We start from the raw sequence: 19,658 nt of genomic DNA, 5'->3' as shown, positions 1-19,658 counted from the left end.
AGAGTCCTCTAATGACAATCTGGTGGTCTGTTTTTCTACCAGAACTAGTTCAAAGCCAAGGCAGCAGGACACAATTTTTTCCTGGCAGACATCCTCTATAACCCACGGGCATTTCATAAGGTAACACTATTTCTGGCTTTGCTTGGGAAGCAGGAGACACAAAACCCCTGTGTCACAGCTTGTCTTGGCAAGACCTGTGTGATGGTCACAGATGTGGCTGTCCTGGGCCAGGAGCTGTGCAAATCCCAGCAGAAAGCTCCTTTCTAAGGCACTCCCAAACATAGGACAGGGACACTGATTTGCTTTAACCCCCACAAGCAGCTCAGCCCCATGCAGCTGCTTGTTCTCTCCCTCCCCGTGGGGTGGGGAGGAGGATCAGAAGGGTAAAGGTGAAAAAACTCCTGGGTTGAAGCAAACACAGTTGAATAGGTAAAGCAAAAGCTCATTCCCCATCTCCTATGGGCAGGCAGGTTTTCAGCCATCCACGGGACAGCAGGGCTACTTTACACAGAATGGTGACTTGGGAAGCCACACATCCATCACTCTGGACATTCTCCTTGGTCCTTTCTGTCAAGCAGAGGGTAGCTCATAAACTGAAGATCAGGGTTGGAACCCTTCTGTGCCTTCCATCAACATACACTCAACCTACATTGTTCATCCTGAGCTGTGGGAAAGGGCTATGTGTGGATGAGGAAGACTTGGCTTTCTGCATTTAATTTTTATGTTGTGAAAACACTGCAAGATACTAACCAGGTGAGAGCACTGAAATCAAAATGGTAAGCAGTGCAGATGGCTCTAACAGCACATTTTCATCTCATTGCCTTGAAAAAAGCAGACTTGAGATCCTGACTGCTCACTTTTGCCCTGAGATAGTCCCATTCCTTATCTGGAAGCCACTGTGTGCCAGGCTGAGGACAGATACAACCCACATAGAGAGCAATCAGAGCTCAGCCTGCACCAGCAAGGCTGTCAGGTCCTTTGCTGCACACTCTCAGCAGCCAATGGAGCATCCTGGAGACAGAGACTTGCCTCCAAGGTCAGTGCCCATCTCTCGGCCCCCATTTTGCACAGAAAAGGTTTGCTTCTCTCCATGCCCAGCCAGAATCACAGCTGCTTGGCATTATCTCTTGTAATGCGTTGTGCTTAAATACCACAGGCAAGTCCGGCCGGGGGCTGGATCCGAGGACCTGGGGAGTCGGAGGGAAGCCCTGGGCAGCTGCTTGGGAACAGGAGCGGGGTTTGGATGGGGCCGGGGATCGGGGAAATGCGGCCCCGCCCCGCCGCTCTCGCCCCACGACCTGCCCAGCGACCGATGACGCAGGGAGGAGCGCGGATTCCATTGGCGAATGAGCCGCGGCGTAGCCAATGGCAGCGCGGGGTGGGGCGGCGGAGATCTACCTGGCACCAGGTGACGTCACGTGCAGGGCGGGTCACCATTGGCGGGTGGCTCGGGTGCGGTCAGGCAGGGACCCTGGGTGGGGAACACGGGAACATGGGGGGGACGTGACAAGGGAACAGGTAGGGCTGGGCAGGGGGAAAAGGGGACAGGCAGTCTGAGATGAGGAAGGGGCCAGGGCTAGGGCTGAGGATGTGCGGGGAGAGGGAAGGATGTGGGAGTGCGAAAGGGGGAAGGAAATGGAGGAAGGACACAGTGGGAAGAGGGGTGAGGAGACGTGCAAGGGCGGGTGAGGGGAGCCCCTTGCTCATAGGAAGTCACCTGAGGCTGGAGTCCAGACCCCGCTTTTCTACCCCCAGTGCAGACGGGTGTGCTGCCTGGCCAGGGGCTGCATCCGCCATCCTGATCCGGGAATGGGGCTCCGGGGTATCCCCGTTGTGTCCCGTGCTCTCAGCTCGCAGCTCCCGCAGGAGAGCAGGGGGTGAGCGAGGCGGGACAAGGGCAGCTCCCATCTGCTGTGGCCTGGAGACGGCGGGACTGGTGTAGCTGGGTGAGGAGGAGACCTCCCCTGCCCCTGTAGCCCCGGACGGCCCCAGGGAGGGATGTGCAGCCGTGGTCAGCAGCACCGCGGTGGCCAGGCTGCCTTGGAGCTGCCTCGAGGAGAAAGGAGAGAGAGGGGCTGTGGGTACACAGGAGGCCATGGCTGGAGCTGCCATCAGAACATGACCCGCTATCCCCCAGGCACCTGCATGGACTTCTCCTGACATGCCAGGGGAAGACCAACTAGACCAACTCCAGGAAAAGGGAGAGTCTTCCTGGCTGCCATGGGGAGTCTCTGCAGTGTGCTGAGGGGTTTCCTGGGAAAAACTCTTGAGGGTAAAGGAGGGTGAGAGGCACAGGAGCCCCATGCATCAGGGGAAGTTAAATCTTAGAGCAGGCAATGGGAAGGAGAGTTCACCTGCGCTTCCACCACCAAAATCCCCCGGCAGAGGCTGTGGAACCCAGGAGCAGCACTGCGATGGTGAGGCTGATGGTTGGAGCTGTGCTGAGATTCTCTGGGAGAGGGGGAGAAAAGGGTAACCGTGTAAGGGTGGCAGTGCCAGTCAAGAGCTGCCCCTCACAGGGCCAGGGGCTGCTGCCTGCACTCCTGCTGTCCCCATGGGTGGCACCTACCCCAGGGGACGAGGAGGCTGCGGGTGCCCAGGCTGCGGTGGCGCACGCGGCAGGCGTAGCTGTGCCCGTCCTGGGGGGCCACGGCCAGGACGCTGGAGAGCTGGTAGGTGAGGTCAGCGTTGGGCAGGACGGGGCTGGTGTTGAGCTGCGGGCCCGGAGGCACCTCCTGGCCATCCCTCAGCCAGGCCACACTGATGGGCCGGGGGTAGAAGGCGGTGACATGGCAAACCAGCAGCAGCTGGTGTGGGCTGGGCGTGCGGGCAAAGACCGTGGCCACGGGCAGCTCTGGGGGGTGGGAGCAAAGGGGTGGGGGAAGCCCTGGTTGGGCACGGCTTGGCCCCAGGGCTTTGGGGTGGCCGTGGCAGGGTCAGGGTGGTCTCACCTTGTCTCTCCAGAGTGGCCCTCCCATACCTGTTCAGGGTGCGGATTTGGCTCTGGCAGATGAAGGACAGGAGGTACTCCAGGAGTACTTTGACGGATGTTGCTCTGTTTAGGTCCCTGATGACCTGCTCTGCCAGCTGGGATGCCTGCTGCATCTCCCAGCGCTCTTCATCCACCTCAAAAGCTACAAGGTCTTTGCCACCTTCCCCGACATGCAGGAAGCCCCAGCTTGATGTGTTGGGGTGCAGCTCACAGCCCGCACGGATTTGGACCACCAGAGGGTCTGCCAAGGGCAAAGCCAGCGGAGAGGTCCCATGAGTGTGTGGCACATGGGTGGCACGAGGTGGGACGTGACTGAGGGCACGTGGAAGGGTGCGATGGGCAGCAGGGTGCAATGGGCAGCAGGGTGCAATGGGCAGCAGGGTGCAATGGGTAGCAGGGCACGGGGCGTTGCTTCAGGAAACCCCAGACACCTTGGAAACCCTCAGGCCCCTTGGAAGGATGGAGTGAATACCAGGCCAGTTAGTGTGGGGGTGCTTGTCTAAAAACAATACTGTCCCCCAAAATATTTGCCCTCAATTTTCTCTTTCATGATCTTTGCTATGTGAGTCCTGCAGCCCCAGCAAATTTTGCGGCAACTCCCTGGTGTGCAGAGGGGTTCCCTGTGCCAGATGGCAGAAGCCCCAAGGGGTTTCAGGTCTGCTGCCCTCCCCAGTCCTGCGAGTCATATGCCCCAGCAGCTGCAGCGTTACACTTTCAGGAGCTGTTGCACCCTATGAAACGCCCCCCCAGATGCCACCCTGGTGGAGGAGGGCACAGCCTGAACCTGGGGAGAGGTGCCAGGGCTCTGACTGGAGTTGTTCCCATACTCACAGTCCATTTCTGTCTGCTGGACTTTGTCATGCACATGTCGGACCATATTGCGCAGAGCCATTTGACTTTGGGACATCAGCTTCTCAGTGTCACCCTCGGCCGCGGCCTGGCTGACCCAGGGCCAGTGGAAGCGGACGCTCCAGTTGGCAGGATCCAGTGCAAAGATGGGCACATCCCCCAGGACTGCCATCGTTGACACCTCAGCAGAGGTCATGTCAGCAAAGAGGCCGGTCAGGAGGTACTGGAGAACCTGTGGCTCTGCTGGAAAGGAGGATGGGGATGAGAAGGGGTGTAAGAAGGAGAAGAGTGGAGGGGCTAGGGGAGAAACAAGGGATTCAGACTAGATACAGGGGAGAAATTTTTTACTGTGAGGCTGGTGAGACACTGAGATTGCCCAGAGATGGGATGGATGCCCCATCCCTGGAAACATTCAAGAGCAGGTTGGATGGAACTCAGAGCAACCTGATCTAATGGAAGATGTCTCTTCCCATGGCAGGTGGGGTTGGACTGGATGGTCTTTAAAGGTCCCTCCCACCCCAAACCCTTCCATGGTTCTATGATTCTGTGCTCTTCAGCCTGCTCAGGGTAGCTTTCCTGGCTGAACTTCCTCTGCCTTTACTTCTCCTTTTCCTTCTCTATTTTACTTGCAACAAATTGTTTCTCTCCTGCACAGGATTTCAGGCATTTTGTCCCCTCCCCTCCCTGCCCCCCTCCTGCCCAGCGTTGCTGTCTGACTGTGTAGAGCAGATGAGAGGGCACCTCACTGCTTGTTTGGGGTGATGCTCCCCCCAGAAGAACACCTGTACCAGGACCTGTATCTGCCAGAGACCTGTACCTGGTGCAGAGGACATGGAGGATGGAAAAGAGCATTTTATCCAGGTTTGGGGGCTCCCTGAGAGGAGAGCAGTGCAGCACATCTCAGAGATCAATCCTGCCTTCCCGTGTGTGATGCTGCCCACCCCAGAAGCACAAGGTCTCACGGGGTTGTTTGTGGTAAAATGCTTGTACAACAGCAGTGCCTGAAACACCCTCTTGCAGGTGCAGCTCCACAAAAACGAGGGGCTGCTGGAAGGGGCCCATGGCAGCACGTGGGGCTGATTCCCCCTTGGTAGCTCATGGGCTCCCTGCAGGGGGAACACATCATGGGGGGAACCTCAACACCCAAAGCCTGGCTAGGGACCCTGGTCTCTCTTCTGCTTGTGTGCCCAAGGCCCTGTGTCAAGCCAGTGGGGTAGAAGTCCAGAGCTGGGGGCAAGAACAGAGAGGGACAAAACACCTTTGGGTCCTGCATTGTGGTGGGCAGCCCTTTGATGCTGGGGATCATCTCCCACAAGCAGGGGACAGTGGCCTCCTCTGAGGAACCTGTAGGGTCCTCTGGCAGCAGGGGTGAGAGTGGTTTGGGTGAGCCAGGGCTCCCACTTACCTTCTGGGTCTGCCCACATCCCAGGGAGGAGGAGGGGGAGAAAGAGGAAGAGGTGAGGGGGCTGCATGGTGCATTCAGGGGATGAAGAAGCAGCAGCAGTGACTGTGGGAAGAGGAAGAACGTTGGGGTCCAACGCTTCAGCCCAGCCCAGCAGTCACTGCGGCAGCTCTGCACCAATGGGAGCGGAGAAAACGTGCTGGGGTGAGGGCTGGGGACGTATGGGAGGGATGAGAGCTGAAATAATGTCTCGAGCATGAAGTGCTGTGACAGAGCTGGGCCTGGAGAAAGCCCAGCCAGGAGCAAAGAGAGTCCCAGGAAGCATCGCTAGGAGAAAACAGATGTTCAAGGGTCCCCCTGGCTCCCCCTCCCCACCAAAGGTACCTTATCCTATCCCAGTTCTTGTGGGGTGCATCAGCTCCAGTGGAGGGGACGATGGCTTTTGGATTTCAGCCCTGACTGGAGAAAGATGGTTGCTGTCCTCCCAGCCCCCACATGGCAAGAAGGGACTCTTGTGTCCCCCCCTCTGGCACCTCCATCTTAGGCTGCTCCTGCACCACCTGCCTAACCCCGGGGATGAGGATCCCAGGGAGGAGGTGACAAACAGTTCCTGACTAACCCCAAGCTGTGGGACGCTGCTGGGCAGCCCCAACTCTGCCCTAAATGCCCCCAGGAGAGGGCCCAGGGGTGGGTCTGGCACTCCCCTTTCCTTTATACCAGCTTTGGTGCCAATGGGGACAGAGCAGGGGAATGGCTCCCACTGTTCCTGTTCCCATGCACAGGGGACTCTTGGGGAGGGGGACAGGATTCTGCACCAGTGTCCAATGGTACAATGGAGGCACAATGGTGAGCCAGCCTCACCCCCACAATGTCCCTGATCCACTGCTCCTCCCCAGCTCCTCCCCTCAACACGTAGTTTCTCTTCCCCTTCCCACGCTGGGAGTGAAGGCAGAACTGAAACCACAGCTGAGGGGAAATCTGAGGGGTGCACCTCAGTATGTCCAAACACGAAACCCCTTCCCTTCCATGGAACTGTCCCAGTGAGAAACAGGGATGCTGTGGTGGCCTGGTGTGCAAGTTCCGAGCTGGCTTCCCGCCAAGTCTCCGAAACTTGACAACAAAGGCCTGCTTCCCAGAGAGGGAAGAAAAAAACCCAGCAGCCAAAGCTATAGCAAAAATATATATATTTTACATATAAGACAGATATATACAATGAGAATATTATATACTATAACCCCAGAAACCCTAAATAGCTCCCTAAAAGGGAAGAGGGGGAGGGAGAAGGGAAAAGGACAAAATAAGACAAAAAGGGGCAAGAACCAAACAAGTCTACACAATCTAAAAACCCCGTAACCAGCAAACTGAAGAACTAGCAAAATCTCACCACTTCCCTGGAGAGAAGCAGATGGCTGGACACGGCCCAGCACTCTCCCCTCACGCGTGGCAGACAACAGCAGTCACTGTAGGCCTCAGCTCCAGATAAGCCAGACTGAGACAGGGACCCACTGTTCTCGAACCTCACCAGAAAGGAAGAGAGCGAGGTCCCTCCTGCTGGCTTTATTTACACCTCAAGTTACGAAAAGGAAAAGCATGGAATACTTCCGTGATCACCTTCCTAGTTCCTTCCTGGTTACAAGCTGGTCTCCAGGAAGGCCTAGAGTGAAACCATCACACCTGGCAGGCCCAGAAATGGCACCAACTTCCCCAGCAGCATCACCCAGGGGATGTCCAGCTATGCCACCACAAAGTTCCTTTGGAGCCACCAGTGCTGAGCCCAGAGGGGAGTGTTTGGCTGGTGGGATGGCAAAGCACAGCCTTGGGGAGTCAGGGAGGGAAGGGGCAAAGGGACTTTTGTCCACACTGTCCTGTGAGGTTACCACTTGTCCCCATGGTCCCCCCTAAGATGAGTGTTGGTCACTTCTTGCTGAGCAGCTGAGGGGCCCTTCTCAGCCCTCTGAGGGGCCGTTCTCAGCCCTCTGTCCTGTGCAGGTGCACATGACACTGCTGGTGCCTGGGTCACTGGTAGGACAGGAGCAGGCACCTGCTTTGTGCTGGTGGTCACAATGAGTTCAGCCCCCTCTGAATTTTCTCCTGATGTTTCCCAATGTCACAGGGGATCAGAAGTACTTCTTTAGCCATTCCTCTTCTCTACTGAATGTAGTTCTCCTTGTGGTTTTGTTTTTGTTTGGTTGGTTCGTTGGTGTTTTTCCTCTTTCTTTCTTGCTCACAACTTCTTTGTCCTTCACATTGTCCCTTTGTCTGGTCAGAAAATAACCCAAGGGGACAGGGGGCTCTTGATCCACACAGACCATTGGTCCTCACTGTCCTCTCAGGTGACCATGGTCCTCAGAGTCACCCCCAGGTTACCACTGGTCCCCACAGTTCCCTCGGGTTCTTTACAGTCCTACTGGGTGATTACTGGTGCTCACTTTCTCCCTGCACCAGGTGACCATAGGAGTTTGTTCCACCTCATGTGACCCACAGGTGACACTGGTGTTTGCATCCCCTCAGGTGATTGTTGGGCCTTGCAGTGCCCCCTGTGCTGAAGGCTGTAAGCCCCGAGCCCAGGGCTGTGCCTGGGTGAGTCGTGCTGGGGTGGACAGGGATGCAGTGCCCCTGGGTGCTGCACTGAGGTGGGCAGCAGCACTCGGTGGGCTGGGCTGAAGTGCCTGAAGAGCCCTCTCAAAATGCCTGAGTGGGGGATGTTGTTATAGGGTCTCTTGGGGGCTGTGAGCACACACTTACAGACACCTCCTTGGTGCCAGGTGTTTGTGGCTGTGTTACTGTAGGGTCTCTTGGGAGTTCATTCACACAAACACCTTTCCTCGGCAGGTTTGCACCTGCTTTCCAGGTTCTGTGGGTGAGCTTCATCCTGCCCCATCCCGTGAGTGCTGCAGGGTGTTCCACTCTGCTTGGGAGAGGAATTGCCCCATTTGCTCCCCGAGGGAGCCCTGCCCACACCCGAGGGTTTCATCTGTCTGTCCCAAGTCAGCAAGGGCTGGGAGAGGCTTGGTGTCACCCCTCATACAGCAAGGTCCTTGAGCCCTGTGGTGCCAGCAGGTGACTCTGGCTGCCAGGAAAATGTAGTCCTGCCACCAGCATCATTGTTTTCAGGGTCTGGCCGAGGGGGAACAAAGCCCAGCAGAGCTGTGGTGGATACAGCCACAGGCCAACTGGATTTTCTGGCTCCCACATGGCTGCCAGACTTATCCTGGGAAATTTTGCAGGGAAACCAAACCTTTTGAAGCTCTGTGTTTAAGTTGGTTGGGAGCATGAACTAAATGCCTTCCTGTGTCTGTCTGAACTCTGCTGTCTTCAATGGGACATGGACTTCCTTTTGCTCCTTTATTAGAAGCCTTGGGGGCAATTTACCCCTATGTGCACAGTTACTTGTTTCCATGCCATATGTAAGAAGATGTTCATATATGCACAGGCACACATGTACTTTTTTTTTCCCCCCTTGCCTTGGTGTTTCCTGCAATTAGTGCCAATAATTCAGTGGTGCTCTGGCTTCCCTTTGCAGCTGAGCAAAACCTTCTCCAAGGCCATACAACTCCTGAGAAAGGCACATGATCTTAGTGAAAATATTGATTTTATTATAGACATCTGCACATATTCTACACATCTCCCACATATTATACCAGAGTTTCAGTGTTAGTCAGCGCTTTGTAAAGCCATTTGTGGCCAGGTTGTGTTAGTCTGCGTGGAACAGTTCAGTCTCAGCACAAAGACTTCTGGAATATGGTTAATAAAGGCAGTTTTTAGGAAAAAAAATCACCTAGAAAATGGAAGTGGAAGGGTACAGCTTTCCACCTACTGATAAAAGTGTTATTGTACCAGAAGTGGGAGAAATTGCCTCTAGGCATTTAGGTGCCCTAGAGCCTCAGTGGGTGCCTAAGCCAGTGCCACAAGAGGTGTAAAAAGTGAGGAGGTCTCAGACCTGCATCTGTGTCTGCTTAGCAAATTCAAGTGAGTCAGAAGCCACCCAGGTTCCTCCCCTGAATCTCTGAGTGGAGTTAGTCTTGCAATCTGGAAGCAGAAAAAGGTGATTCTTGTCCCTGTTGGCTGACAGGTGACAAGAGGGAACGGGGACAGTTGTCTCCCTTCTGGGCTAAGCTTCTTTGCTCAGGATGGAGCTCCTGGACTCTGATTCCTCTGTCCCCTGGTGCTTTCTGAAAGGAGAGGGGGACAGCTCACGGATGCTCCATGGCAGAGACCTTGTAGGGGTGCAGACAGGAGCTGGCAGGGCTGAAGCCAGAGCTCGGCTGCCCAGTGCAGAAATCCCCTGGGGCATCCCCTCCCCTCCTCTCCCCCTGCTGCTGTGTGGGGCAGGAGGAGACTCACCTGCGTCTCCACACGCAAAGCAGCAGCAGGGCAGCAAGAGCCACGGCTCCCAGCAGCCCGGCCACGAGCCCTGTGATCAGCACCACCTCTGAGTTCCCTGGGCAATATGAGGAGGGGCTGCCATGAACTTCCCGGGCTTTGCTCCATCCCACCGGGTGGGCGGCTCGGGCGCCCCATCCCGTGCCCACGGGTGGCACCTACCCCAGGGGACGAGGAGGCTGCGGGTGCCCAGGCTGCGGTGGCGCACGCGGCAGGCGTAGCTGTGCCCGTCCTGGGGGGCCACGGCCAGGACGCTGGAGAGCTGGTAGGTGAGGTCAGCGTTGGGCAGGACGGGGCTGGTGTTGAGCTGCGGGCCCGGAGGCACCTCCTGGCCATCCCTCAGCCAGGCCACACTGATGGGCCGGGGGTAGAAGGCGGTGACATGGCAAACCAGCAGCAGCTGGTGTGGGCTGGGCGTGCGGGCAAAGACCGTGGCCACGGGCAGCTCTGGGGGGTGGGAGCAAAGGGGTGGGGGAAGCCCTGGTTGGGCACGGCTTGAGCCCAGGGCTTTGGGGTGGCTGTGGCAGGGTCAGGGTGGTCTCACCTTGTCTCTCCAGAGCTGCCCTTCCGTAACTCAGGAACATCTCCATGGCATTGATGCAGGTATTGTTAAAGATGGCCTCCAGGACCTCAACAAGGGTGGTGTCGTTCTGGAGGACAGCCCTGATGTACCGTGCCAGGTCGGTGTCCTGGGAGAGGGTCCAGGTGGCATTGTCTGTGTCCAAGCTGAGGAAGTCCTGCCCATTGTAGCCCACATAGGTGAACATCCGAGAGGTCCTGTTGGGGTAGAGCTTGCAGCCTGCCATGACCTGAGCCACAAAGGGGTCTGGAGGGGCCAAGAGTGTAGAGAGGTTGCATGAAGGGCTGGGATTGTCTTCCTGCAGGCATGATCAGTGCCAGCACTTGCCAGATCCTTCCCCACTCCCCAGCTGCTGTTTAGAGAGGGGACGCAGTGAAGAGTGGATACTCACAGGGCACATCCTTCTGTTTGGCCCCTTCATTGCTCAGGTGGATGACATTATGGAAATAGATCTTGATCATGTTGTCAATGGTGTCCCACTCACTGCGGGGCAGGGCTGGACGCACCCAGGGCTGGCAGAAGTGGATGTCCCAGGTGTGCTTATCAAGAGACCCAAGTTTGATGTCTTCCAGCAGGCCTATCCCCTCCGTGTCCACAAAGGAGGTGTTTTGGAAGGTAGAAGTGTGAAGCAGCTGGATAGTGAAGGTCCCTACATGAGACAGGGGTTGGCAGGGAGGAGAGGGACAGGGAAAGTGGAGGGGCTGAGGGACAGGTCCTTGAGGTTGCAGAGATCTGTGGGCCCCCCCTAGGCCCCCTTTATCCTTGGCAGCCCCAGCTCCCACCCCTGCACCCACCTCAGGTATCTGCATCCCTGCCGAGGAGGAGGTGTGGAGCCAGGGGACAAGGAGGGGTGAGGAAGCAAGAGCCAAAAGTGGGTGGGGAGCAGGAAGCCTCTTGCCCATGGAGTCCCACGGGGGCATGGGAGCAGCTGTGGCTGAGGCAAGGCTCGCACTTACCCTCCAGGTTTGCCCATGTCCCAGAGAGGAGGAAGAGGTAGAGAAGGACGAGGAGGAGGCAGCAGCGAGGGGGCTGCATGGTGCCAGCAGTGAGGCCCAGAGTGTGCAGCAGTGGGTGCAGCAGCAGGAGGAAGAGGCTGTGGGAGATGAGGCTGGAGATGTCTCAGGCTGGCTCTGCCTGGGCAGCTCTGCTGGTTCTAATGGCCCTGGCAGCCAATGGGGCTGGCCCTGAGGTTTAGGGGAGGGCTCCAAGGTTCCCACTTGGGGTAGGCTGGGGCATCCCAAGTGTGACTGTGAGTGTCGGGGGAATTTGCTTTTGAGCAAGGTCACCCCACCGCACCCAGGAGTGATCCCTCATGGCCAAGGCAGCACCGTGACAATTAGGGTGATGCGGGTGAACTGACCCCTCTTTTCTCCCCCCCTTTCAGGTGGATGTGTCTCCTGCCCATGGGCTGCATCCGCTGCCCTGAGGGGAATATCCTGTCCTGCCAGTTGTGCCTGGTGTGTCTCGCCCTGCACAGAACAGACACCGCCATCCACTCTGCACTGCCAGGTGGGTTCACACCAACGTGGCTGCCTTTCCCAGAGGGCAGCAGAACCCTCTTCCCACCACATGGTTTTGTGCCTGGGCTCTCTGTGCCCCAAGGCTGTGTGCCCATCCCATGCCTCTTTGTCACCTCCCAACCACACCACAGCCAGGCCACACTGATGGGCTGTGGGTATAGAAGCTGGTGAGGTGGCAAACCTGCAGGAGAAGAGCTGGGCCAGGCACATGGGCCAAGCCCATGGCCCTGGACAGCTCTGGGGGATGAGAGTGATGAAGAAGAGCTGATGGGGACATTCCCTGGCCCCTTGGCACTGCTGGCCTGATTCAATGGGCAAGGGACTCCCCAGGTTGAGGTGATGAGCAGTTCCAGTCTGGACCACAGCTGTGGGGTCAGGGATGGGTGCAGGCAGAGCTGGAGGAAGCAGCTCCTCCAGGAGCTCCTTTTGGGGTGCATAAGGTGAATGGGCTAGAGCAGCTGTAGTGTGTTGGTTCCAAGGGAAGTGATGGGCTGCAGGGCCTGGAAGGGACTGTCATCAGAATTCTGGAGCAGTGGTACTTGGCCAGTAGGATGGGGATGGGACCATATACTCCCACTCTGATGCCCATTCCAGGGAGTGGATGAGCAGCTTCCCCCTTTCCATGGAGCTCTATCCATGCTATAGGACCTGGGAGCTGCTTCTCTACTTCCCTGCACCCCAGTGTTGGGGAGCCCCAACTCTGCCCTGAACGCTCCCAGGAGAGGGCCTGGGGATGGCCTGCAGGCTGACACTCCCCTTTCCTTCTCACCAGCTTTGGTAGGGAACCCTGTCCCCCTCCTGAAGAGTCCCCTGTGCATGGGAACAGGAACGGTGGGAGCCATTCCCCTGCTCTGTCCCCATTGGCACCAGTGTCCCAAGCTGGGGGTTACCAGAGCCAGCCTCACCCCCCAGTGTCCCTGATCCACTGCTCCTCCCTTACCTGCAGTTTCTCTTCCCCTTTCCTGGAGGGAGCCCAAGCTGAGGGCGAAGGCAGAGCTGAAACCACATCTCAGGGGAAGTCTGAGGGGGGTGCCCTGATAACAAACAAACACAACCAGGGCCGAGGTGTGTGACCCCCGTGCTGTGTGATCCCTCCAAGCACAACTGGATCCAGGTGTCGCAGCTCCATGTCTCCATTTTCGGTGTCTCCAGCTGTAGGGACATTGGGAAGGCCCACATGGAGCTGCTGCAGGCTGAGGTCCAGCACCTGGTGACACTGAGTCAGTCCTGAGGACACAAGGACACCAAACCCCTTCCCTTCCATGGAGCTGTCCCAGTGAGAAGTAGGGATGCTGTGGTGGCCTGGTAGGCCCAGAAATGGCACCAACTTCCCCAGCTATGCCACCACAAAGTCCACATCCCTTCCTTTGAAGCCACCAGTGCTGGGCCCAGAGGGGAGTGTTTGGCTGGTGGGATGGCAAAGCACAGCCTTGGGGAGTCAGGGAGGGAAGGGCAGAAGGACTTTTGTCCACGCTGTTCTGTGAGGTGACCACTTGTCCCCATGATCCCCCCTAAGATGAGTGTTGGTCACTTCTTGCTGAGCAGCTGAGGGGCCCTTCTCAGCCCTCTGAGGGGCCGTTCTCAGCCCTCTGTCCTGTGCAGGTGTACATGACACTGCTGGTGCCTGGGTCACTGGTAGGACAGGAGCAGGCACCTGCTTTGTGCTGGTGGTCACAATGAGTTCAGCCCCCTCTGAATTTTCTCCTGATGTTTCCCACTGTCACAGGGGATCAGAAGTATTTCTTTAGCCATTCCTCTTCTCTACTGAATGTACTTCTCCTTGTGGTTTTGTTTTTGTTTGGTTGGTTCGTTGTTTTTTTTTCCTCTTTCTTTCTTGCTCACAACTTCTTTGTCCTTCACATTGTCCCTTTGTCTGGTCAGAAAATAACCCAAGGGGACAGGGGGCTCTTGATCCACACTGACCATTGGTCCTCACTGTCCTCTCAGGTGACCACGGTCCTCAGAGTCACCCCCAGGTTACCACTGGTCCCCACAGTTCTCTCAGGTTCTTTACAGTCCTACTGGATGATTACTGGTGCTCACTTTCCCCCTGCACCAGGTGACCATAGGAATTTGTTCCACCTCATGTGACCCACAGGTGACACTGGTGTTTGCATCCCCTCAGGTGATTGTTGGGCCTTGCAGTGCCCCCTGTGCTGAAGGCTGTAAGCCCCGAGCCCAGGGCTGTGCCTGGGTGAGTCGTGCTGGGGTGGACAGGGATGCAGTGCCCCTGGGTGCTGCACTGAGGTGGGCAGCAGCACTCGGTGGGCTGGGCTGAAGTGCCTGAAGAGCCCTCTCAAAATGCCTGGGTGGGGGATGTTGTTATAGGGTCTCTTGGGGGCTGTGAGCACACACTTGCAGCCACCTCCTTGATACCAGGTGTTTGTGGCTGTGTAGGGTCTCTGTGTGAATGACCTCCCAAAACACCTTTCCTCAGCAGGTTTGCTCACCAGCGGCACCTGCTTTCCAGGTTCTGTGGGTGAGCTTTATCCTGCCCCATCCCGTGAGTGCTGCAGGGTGTTCCACTCTGCTTGGGAGAGGAATTGCCCCATTTGCTCCCCGAGGGAGCCCTGCCCACACCCGAGGGTTTCATCTGTCTGTCCCAAGTCAGCAAGGGCTGGGAGAGGCTTGGTGTCACCCCTCATACAGCAAGGTCCTTGAGCCCTGTGGTGCCAGCAGGTGACTCTGGCTGCCAGGAAAATATAGTCCTGCCACCAGCATCATTGTTTCCAGGGTCTGGCCGAGGGGGAACAAAGCCCAGCAGAGCTGTGGTGGATACAGCCACAGGCCAGCTGGATTTTCTGGCTCACACGTGGCTGCCAGACTTATCCTGGGAAATTTTGCAGGGAAACCAAACCTTTTGAAGCTCTGTGTTTAAGTTGGTTGGGAGCATGAACTAAATGCCTTCCTGTGTCTGTCTGAACTCTGCTGTCTTCAATGGGACATGGGCTTCCTTTTCCTCCTTTATTAGAAGCCTTGGGGGCACTTTACCCCTATGTGCACAGTTACTTGTTTCCATGCCATATGTAAGAAGATGTTCATATATGCACAGGCACACATGTACTTTTTTTTTCCCCCCTTGCCTTGGTGTTTCCTGCAATTAGTGCCAATAATTCAGTGGTGCTCTGGTTTCCCTTTGCAGCTGAGCAAAACCTCCCCCAAGGCCATACAACTCCTGAGAAAGGCACATGATCTTAGTGAAAATATTGATTTTATTATAGACATCTGCACATATTCTACACATCTCCCACATATTATACCAGAGTTTCAGTGTTAGTCAGCGCTTTGTAAAGCCATTTGTGGCCAGGTTGTGTTAGTCTGCGTGGAACAGTTCAGTCTCAGCACAAAGACTTCTGGAATATGGTTAATAAAGGCAGTTTTTAGGAAAAAAAATCACCTAGAAAATGGAAGTGGAAGGGTACAGCTTTCCACCTACTGATAAAAGTGTTATTGTACCAGAAGTGGGAGAAATTGCCTCTGGGCATTTAGGTGCCCTAGAGCCTCAGTGGGTGCCTAAGCCAGTGCCACAAGAGGTGTAAAAAGTGAGGAGGTCTCAGACCTGCATCTGTGTCTGCTTAGCAAATTCAAGTGAGTCAGAAGCCACCCAGGTTTCTCCCCTGCCTCTCTGAGTGGAGTTAGTCTTGCAATCTGGAAGCAGAAAAAGGTGATTCTTGTCCCTGTTGGCTGACAGGTGACAAGAGGGAACGGGGACAGTTGTCTCCCTTCTGGGCTAAGCTTCTTTGCTCAGGATGGAGCTCCTGGACTCTGATTCCTCTGTCCCCTGGTGCTTTCTGAAAGGAGAGGGGGACAGCTCACGGATGCTCCACAGCAGAGACCTTGTAGGGGTGCAGACAGGAGCTGGCAGGGCTGAAGCCAGAGCTCGGCTGCCCAGTGCAGAAATCCCCTGGGGCATCCCCTCCCCTCCTCTCCCCCTGCTGCTGTGTGGGGCAGGAGGAGACTCACCTGCGTCTCCACACGCAAAGCAGCAGCAGGGCAGCAAGAGCCACGGCTCCCAGCAGCCCGGCCACGAGCCCTGTGATCAGCACCACCTCTGAGTTCCCTGGGCAATATGAGGAGGGGCTGCCATGAACTTCCCGGGCTTTGCTCCATCCCACCGGGTGGGCGGCTCGGGCGCCCCATCCCGTCCCCACGGGTGGCACCTACCCCAGGGGACGAGGAGGCTGCGGGTGCCCAGGCTGCGGTGGCGCACGCGGCAGGCGTAGCTGTGCCCGTCCTGGGGGGCCACGGCCAGGACGCTGGAGAGCTGGTAGGTGAGGTCAGCGTTGGGCAGGATGGGGCTGGTGTTGAGCTGCGGGCCCGGAGGCACCTCCTGGCCATCCCTCAGCCAGGCCACACTGATGGGCCGGGGGTAGAAGGCGGTGACATGGCAAACCAGCAGCAGCTGGTGTGGGCTGGGCGTGCGGGCAAAGACCGTGGCCACGGGCAGCTCTGGGGGGTGGGAGCAAAGGGGTGGGGGAAGCCCTGGTTGGGCACGGCTTGGCCCAGGGCTTTGGGGTGGCTGTGGCAGGGTCGGGGTGGTCTCACCTTGTCTCTCCAGAGCTGCCCTTCCGTAACTCAGGAACATCTCCATGGCATTGACGCAGGTATTGTTGAAGATGTCCTCCACAACCTCACCAAGGGTGGTGTAGTTCTGGAGGACAGCCCTGACGTACCGTGCCAGGTCGGTGTCCTGGGAGAGGGTCCAGGTGGCACTGTCTGTGTCCAAGCTGAGGAAGTCCTGCCCATTGTAGCTCACATAGGCAAAGATCCGAGAGGTCCTGTTGGGGTAGAGCTTGCAGCCTGCCATGACCTGAGCCACAAAGGGGTCTGGAGGGGCCAAGAGTGGAGAGGGGTTGCATGAAGGGCTGGGACTGCCTTCCTGCAGGCATGCTCAGTGCCAGCACTTGCCAGATCCTTCCCCACTCCCCAGCTGCTGTTTAGAGAGGGGACGCAGCCATGGATACTCACAGGGCACATCCTTCTGTATGGCCCCTTCATTCATGAGGCGGATGAACTTATGGAAATAGATCTTGATCATGTTGTCAATGGTGTCCCACTCACTGCGGGACAGGGCTGGACGCACCCAGGGCTGGCAGAAGTGGATGTCCCAGGTGTGCTTATCAAGAGACCCAAGTTCGATGTCTTCCAGCAGGCCTATCCCCTCCGTGTCCACAAAGGAGGTGTTTTGGAAGGTAGAGGTGTGAAGCAGCTGGATAGTGAAGGTCCCTACATGACACAGGGGTTGGCAGGGAGAAGATGGGAGTGGGAGAAGAGGGACAGGGAAAGTGGAGGGGCTGAGGGACAGGTCCTTGAGGTTGCAGAGATCTGTGGGCCCCCCCTAGGCCCCCTTCATCCTTGGCAGCCCCAGCTCCCACCCCCTGCACCCACCTCAGGTATCTGCATCCCTGCCGAGGAGGAGGTGTGGAGCCAGGGGACAAGAAGGGGTGAGGAAGCAAGAGCCAAAAGTGGGTGGGGAGCAGGAAGCCTCTTGCCCATGGAGTCCCACGGGGGCATGGGAGCAGCTGTGGCTGAGGCAAGGCTCGCACTTACCCTCCAGGGTTGCCCATGTCCCAGAGAGGAGGAAGAGGCAGAGAAGGACGAGGAGGAGGCAGCAGCGAGGGGGCTGCATGGTGCCAGCAGTGAGGCCCAGAGTGTGCAGCAGTGGGTGCAGCAGCAGGAGGAAGAGGCTGTGGGAGATGAGGCTGGAGATGTCTCAGGCTGGCTCTGCCTGGGCAGCTCTGCTGGTTCTAATGGCCCTGGCAGCCAATGGGGCTGGCCCTGAGGTTTAGGGGAGGGCTCCAAGGTTCCCACTTGGGGTAGGCTGGGGCATCCCGAGTGTGACTGTGAGTGTCGGGGGAATTTGCTTTTGAGCAAGGTCACCCCACCGCACCCAGGAGTGATCCCTCATGGCCAAGGCAGCACCGTGACAATTAGGGTGATGCGGGTGAACTGACCCCTCTTTTCTCCCCCCCTTTCAGGTGGATGTGTCTCCTGCCCATGGGCTGCATCCACTGCCCTGAGGGGAATATCCTGTCCTGCCAGTTGTGCCTGGTGTGTCTCGCCCTGCACAGAACAGACACCACCATCCACTCTGCACTGCCAGGTGGGTTCACACCAATGTGGCTGCCTTTCCCAGAGGGCAGCAGAACCCTCTTCCCACCACATGGTTTTGTGCCTGGGCTCTCTGTGCCCCAAGGCTGTGTGCCCATCCCATGCCTCTTTGTCACCTCCCAACCACACCACAGCCAGGCCACACTGATGGGCTGTGGGTATAGAAGCTGGTGAGGTGGCAAACCTGCAGGAGAAGAGCTGGGCCAGGCACATGGGCCAAGCCCATGGCCCTGGACAGCTCTGGGGGATGAGAGTGATGGAGAAGAGCTGATGGGGACATTCCCTGGCCCCTTGGCACTGCTGGCCTGATTCAATGGGCAAGGGACTCCCCAGGTTGAGGTGATGAGCAGTTCCAGTCTGGACCACAGCTGTGGGGTCAGGGATGGGTGCAGGCAGAGCTGGAGGAAGCAGCTCCTCCAGGAGCTCCTTTTGGGGTGCATAAGGTGAATGGGCTAGAGCAGCTGTAGTGTGTTGGTTCCAAGGGAAGTGATGGGCTGCAGGGCCTGGAAGGGACTGTCATCAGAATTCTGGAGCAGTGGTACTTGGCCAGTAGGATGGGGATGGGACCATGTACCCCCACTCTGATGCCCATTCCAGGGAGTTTCAGTGGATGAGCAGCTTCTCCCTTTCCATGGAGCTCTATCCATGCTATAGGACCTGGGATCTGCTTCTCTACTTCCCTGCACCCCAGTGTTGGGGAGCCCCAACTCTGCCCTGAACGCTCCCAGGAGAGGGCCTGGGGATGGCCTGCAGGCTGACACTCCCCTTTCCTTCTCACCAGCTTTGGTAGGGAACCCTGTCCCCCTCCTGAAGAGTCCCCTGTGCATGGGAACAGGAACGGTGGGAGCCATTCCCCTGCTCTGTCCCCATTGGCACCAGTGTCCCAAGCTGGGGGTTACCAGAGCCAGCCTCACCCCCCAGTGTCCCTGATCCACTGCTCCTCCCTTACCTGCAGTTTCTCTTCCCCTTTCCTGGAGGGAGCCCAAGCTGAGGGCGAAGGCAGAGCTGAAACCACATCTCAGGGGAAGTCTGAGGGGGGTGCCCTGATAACAACCAAACACAACCAGGGCCGAGGTGTGTGACCCCCGTGCTGTGTGATCCCTCCAAGCACAACTGGATCCAGGTGTCGCTGCTCCATGACTCCATTTTCGGTGTCTCCAGCTGTAGGGACATTGGGAAGGCCCACATGGAGCTGCTGCAGGCTGAGGTCCAGCACCTGGTGACACTGAATCAGTCCTGGGGACACAAGGACACCAAACCCCTTCCCTTCCATGGAGCTGTCCCAGTGAGAAGTAGGGATGCTGTGGTGGCCTGGTAGGCCCAGAAATGGCACCAACTTCCCCAGCTATGCCACCACAAAGTCCACATCCCTTCCTTTGAAGCCACCAGTGCTGGGCCCAGAGGGGAGTGTTTGGCTGGTGGGATGGCAAAGCACAGCCTTGGGCAGTCAGGGAGGGAAGGGGCAGAGGCACTTTTGTCCACACTGTCCTGTGAGGTGACCACTTGTCCCCATGATCCCCCCTAAGATGAGGGTTGGTCACTTCTTGCTGAGCAACTGAGGGGCCGTTCTCAGCCCTCTGTCCTGTGCAGGTGGGTTATGACCTAGCTCTGAAGGCAGAGTAACCAAAGTTCCTGTTAATAATAGATTCCCTGAGGTGGATTAGAGTTCAATGACACTGAATGACTGGTGTTTATCATCATGGCTAGGCTTCGCGAACGAAGATTTGGGAAGGCACTATCCACTTTTGCTGACTGGTGTTTATATATATATATATATATATATATATATATATATATATATATATATATATATATATGTAT

The 19,658-nt window shown here is 57.0% G+C and overlaps 3 protein-coding genes across 5 annotated transcripts; all 3 read right to left on the bottom strand.

The window, feature by feature from the left end:
* Positions 1 to 2,324: 2,324 nt before the first annotated feature.
* Positions 2,325 to 5,384, bottom strand: LOC116792366 (T-cell surface glycoprotein CD1b-3-like). Of its 3 annotated transcripts, none has more exons than XM_032699265.1 (5): positions 5,247 to 5,384; positions 3,824 to 4,084; positions 2,952 to 3,233; positions 2,570 to 2,854; positions 2,325 to 2,451 (listed from the first exon to the last, which is right to left on the bottom strand). In XM_032699265.1, exons 1-5 carry the CDS (start codon positions 5,311 to 5,313, stop codon positions 2,351 to 2,353), a joined length of 996 nt encoding a protein of 331 aa, XP_032555156.1. In that variant the 5' UTR covers positions 5,314 to 5,384; the 3' UTR covers positions 2,325 to 2,350. The 3 variants fall into 3 exon arrangements, with proteins under 3 accessions (XP_032555156.1, XP_032555158.1, XP_032555157.1); XM_032699267.1 differs by having other exon boundaries at positions 2,570 to 2,669; XM_032699266.1 differs by having other exon boundaries at positions 3,824 to 4,081.
* Positions 5,385 to 9,602: 4,218 nt separating this feature from the next.
* Positions 9,603 to 11,164, bottom strand: LOC116792409 (antigen-presenting glycoprotein CD1d-like). Its single transcript, XM_032699312.1, has 4 exons — positions 10,598 to 11,164; positions 10,171 to 10,452; positions 9,789 to 10,073; positions 9,603 to 9,704 (listed from the first exon to the last, which is right to left on the bottom strand). The coding sequence occupies exons 1-4, from the start codon at positions 11,124 to 11,126 to the stop codon at positions 9,664 to 9,666; spliced, it is 1,137 nt and encodes a 378-aa protein (XP_032555203.1). The 5' UTR covers positions 11,127 to 11,164; the 3' UTR covers positions 9,603 to 9,663.
* Positions 11,165 to 15,704: 4,540 nt separating this feature from the next.
* LOC116792408 (antigen-presenting glycoprotein CD1d-like) lies at positions 15,705 to 17,798 on the bottom strand. The gene is made up of 5 exons (XM_032699311.1): positions 17,277 to 17,798; positions 16,695 to 16,952; positions 16,272 to 16,553; positions 15,891 to 16,175; positions 15,705 to 15,806 (listed from the first exon to the last, which is right to left on the bottom strand). The coding sequence occupies exons 1-5, from the start codon at positions 17,353 to 17,355 to the stop codon at positions 15,766 to 15,768; spliced, it is 945 nt and encodes a 314-aa protein (XP_032555202.1). The 5' UTR covers positions 17,356 to 17,798; the 3' UTR covers positions 15,705 to 15,765.
* Between the last annotated feature and the right edge of the window lie 1,860 nt (positions 17,799 to 19,658).

The sequence above is a fragment of the Chiroxiphia lanceolata genome, chromosome 11, assembly GCF_009829145.1.
Source record: "Chiroxiphia lanceolata isolate bChiLan1 chromosome 11, bChiLan1.pri, whole genome shotgun sequence".
Taxonomy (NCBI): Eukaryota; Metazoa; Chordata; class Aves; order Passeriformes; family Pipridae; genus Chiroxiphia; species Chiroxiphia lanceolata.
Note: the sequence above shows the minus strand (reverse complement) of the source record. Positions and strands in the feature narration are given on the sequence as shown.